The 2,875-nt window shown below is 34.2% G+C and overlaps 1 protein-coding gene across 3 annotated transcripts in view; it reads right to left on the bottom strand.

Moving 5' to 3' along the window:
- Positions 1-2,875, bottom strand: part of LOC111870999 (mortality factor 4-like protein 1) — a 69,548-nt gene that overhangs the window by 36,217 nt on the left and 30,456 nt on the right. For all 3 annotated transcript variants that reach the window (XM_023863704.2, XM_023863706.2, XM_023863705.2), the window contains exon 6: positions 1,781-1,872. In XM_023863704.2, the coding sequence (XP_023719472.1) occupies positions 1,781-1,872 (92 nt within the window). The remainder of the gene's footprint in view (positions 1-1,780; positions 1,873-2,875) is intronic.

Genomic DNA, 2,875 nt, shown 5'->3' with positions numbered 1-2,875 from the left:
TTCTGCTATAATTCTCATCATCCCAATTGCATCCCTGGTTCCTTTTCCTCTTCTAAATCCAAACTGATCTTCTCCAAGTATATCCTCTATTTTCCTTTCAATTCTTCTTTTAAGTATCTTTGCTATTATTTTTGCTGTATGTGCAATACGGCTTATTGTGCGATGGTCGCTGCATTTTGTAGCTTTTGTCTTTTTCTTTAAGGCAATCATTGTCACTTCTGTAAAGTCCTTGGGCCACTCCCACTGCAAGCAATTGTTATGAGGGTACTAAGTGAAATGTAGAGTGAAAGGATGATAGTCTGAGGGCTGTCATCTCCTGAGTGACCGAATTTAAATCCATGTGACTTTATCTTATGGGGCACAATGAAAGATGAAGTTTATGCAAACAGTCCTCATACAGTACAAGAAATAAGAGACAGCATACTAAGAGAAATTTCAAGATTATGACTGTACTGCACTGGTAAGAGGCAGAAGTTGAACACTTCAAGGGCCTTCATAAAAATAGGCTAAAATTATGTGATGCTGGAAAAATGGGGCCATGATACGTGTTGAAGGTTTCCAACATTTTGCAGGAAGTTGTCTATTAATTCTAATAGTACTTAGAACAATTTCTTGAATTACCATACCACAGGAATTCTGAAATCAATCCAAGAATCTGAAATGCTTGCATCTGATGAGCAGAATGATCCAAAAGACGGTTTACTGTCGTTTTCTTCTGAATTAACTTGAAAACCTGCTGTTTTACATATAATGCAAGAACTGGCTGTATAAATTATCATATTGTATTTACATGAAATAGTGCTCCATCTCTGGTCTTTACCTATTTTCCACCAGGTTCCAGGAACATGATCCATAATATAAATATAACTGACTACATATGCACAAGATTCATTTAGGATCGATCCGTCTCTTTTAGAACAAAAATTCCACTCTAATAATGTCCAATATAAAAAGATCCTAGGAACAACAATAAAAAGAGTTCAATCTAAAATTACAAGTTCTCATGATTATTTCCATATCAATAATAATAACTACATACAGTAAACATTGTAATAACAGAGCAGCAGGTTCCTTCATTCCAACATCTTACACACCTGGTGATGGCCAGTGAGGCTGAAGCATGTAGTGTTGCATGATAAGGAGACAAAGAAGTGTGAATATTAATATATCAAAGAAGTTGCACAAAGATGGCAAGGAGTGAGAACACAAAGTTAGTTAACTCTGTTATCTGACACGTATAGAGAATGGAATGTTGTAGTTATATGAATCTGGCAATTGCATGAGAACAATTTATACAAATTTGATTTTCACCCTATTACATTCTTATATCATCTGTTTTATAATCGAAGCAACAAGTTTTCACTTTAGTTCTTATATGGTAATCTTCTTAGGTAACACAGTAATTACTTGATGAAATGTTTTGGATATACTGTAATGCGATCATGAATTCAACTAGCCTCTACTGTAACCACGGATCACCATGATTTCTACAGACACCTGAATGAGGGTGGATGAAGGAAAGTCCTGCTAATAGTGGCTGGGAGAACTACCACGTGTTAGATAAACATATGCACATTGCAAATTTGTTTTTGAAATAACTTTATACAAATAATGAATTTTCTTTGAAACGTTTGCCATTTGTTTCACAATTCCACATGCTTGAACACGGGATAACCGGGGGTTTGCTGTATACTTCAGAATGACTATGATACAAATTAAATACAATAACAAAAAAGTCCAGGTTAATCTACATGAAATAACATACTACTTCATTACATACTTGTTTGGAGTGTTGCTTTTACTAGAAGTCTTGTGTTTGATATAATTCTCCAGGATTTGTTCTACAGTAACTTTTGCTGGCAGGTTCACAAGCTGTAATAAAACAAAAATTGTAGAAGATATTTGTTCACATCATGCTGTCACTCAAACTGTGAATTGTGAATAATGTCACGAGGAGCAGAAGCAATGGCATCATCACTGCCAAATTATAAACATACAGCCATTCCAAATGTCCCTCACCACAGGAGACCTTGGTAAAGCATAGAAAACTGTAAACAGAGTAAAATACCTCACACCACTAGGATTTCTTCTCCACTAAGAATCACGTCTGCATATAAAATGTGGTTTTAAGTGTTAATTTCTTATAGTTATTACTGGCAAACACCTGAAACATACCAAACATATGAAAACATGTTGTATATTATGTCTTCTTCTTTGAGCTCACATTTCCTGTCTTCACCATTTCAACTTCATGGGGAATTTCAACGTCTGATTCATATCTTCAGATATTCCTTGGACTATCTCACTGTAGCTCATGGCTCCTGATCTTGAAATATATTTCTTTTGGGAAATGTTTTACCTTCTCCTTCACTTTCCACACTGAGAGCACAATGTGGCATAAATGTCAGAATTTACTGCATCTTAGAAAGACCAATCCACTAAGAACTTAAATGTTTAAAAAGAATCAGTATACTTTTCTGCACTTACATTGAAGTCAATCCTCTATTAACTATATTCATATTCATTTTCATATTGTTATTGGTTCCAGAAATCCACACTTTGCAATACAGCCTCCAGATATAGAACAAGTAAAATTATTTGTATAAAGTCAACAATACTATAATATTTAACTACATACACAAATTGTGTACATGTCCAACATACCATATAAAACTATATAAAAAATTTAAGAAAACATAAATTCCCCAAGAGGGTAACCAATTCAATCCATTTCACATCAATCAATCAATCAATCAACCAACCAATCCATTCTTCCTTCCTCGTCAAATCACCTATAAAAATAGGGATGATACCTAGTCTTCCATTTGGATAAACATGATACTGAATTATGCACATTTCAAAAAAAAAAAAAAAA

The sequence above is a fragment of the Cryptotermes secundus genome, unplaced genomic scaffold (genome assembly GCF_002891405.2).
Source record: "Cryptotermes secundus unplaced genomic scaffold, Csec_1.0 scaffold1485, whole genome shotgun sequence".
NCBI classification, from domain to species: domain Eukaryota; kingdom Metazoa; phylum Arthropoda; class Insecta; order Blattodea; family Kalotermitidae; genus Cryptotermes; species Cryptotermes secundus.
Note: the sequence above shows the minus strand (reverse complement) of the source record. Positions and strands in the feature narration are given on the sequence as shown.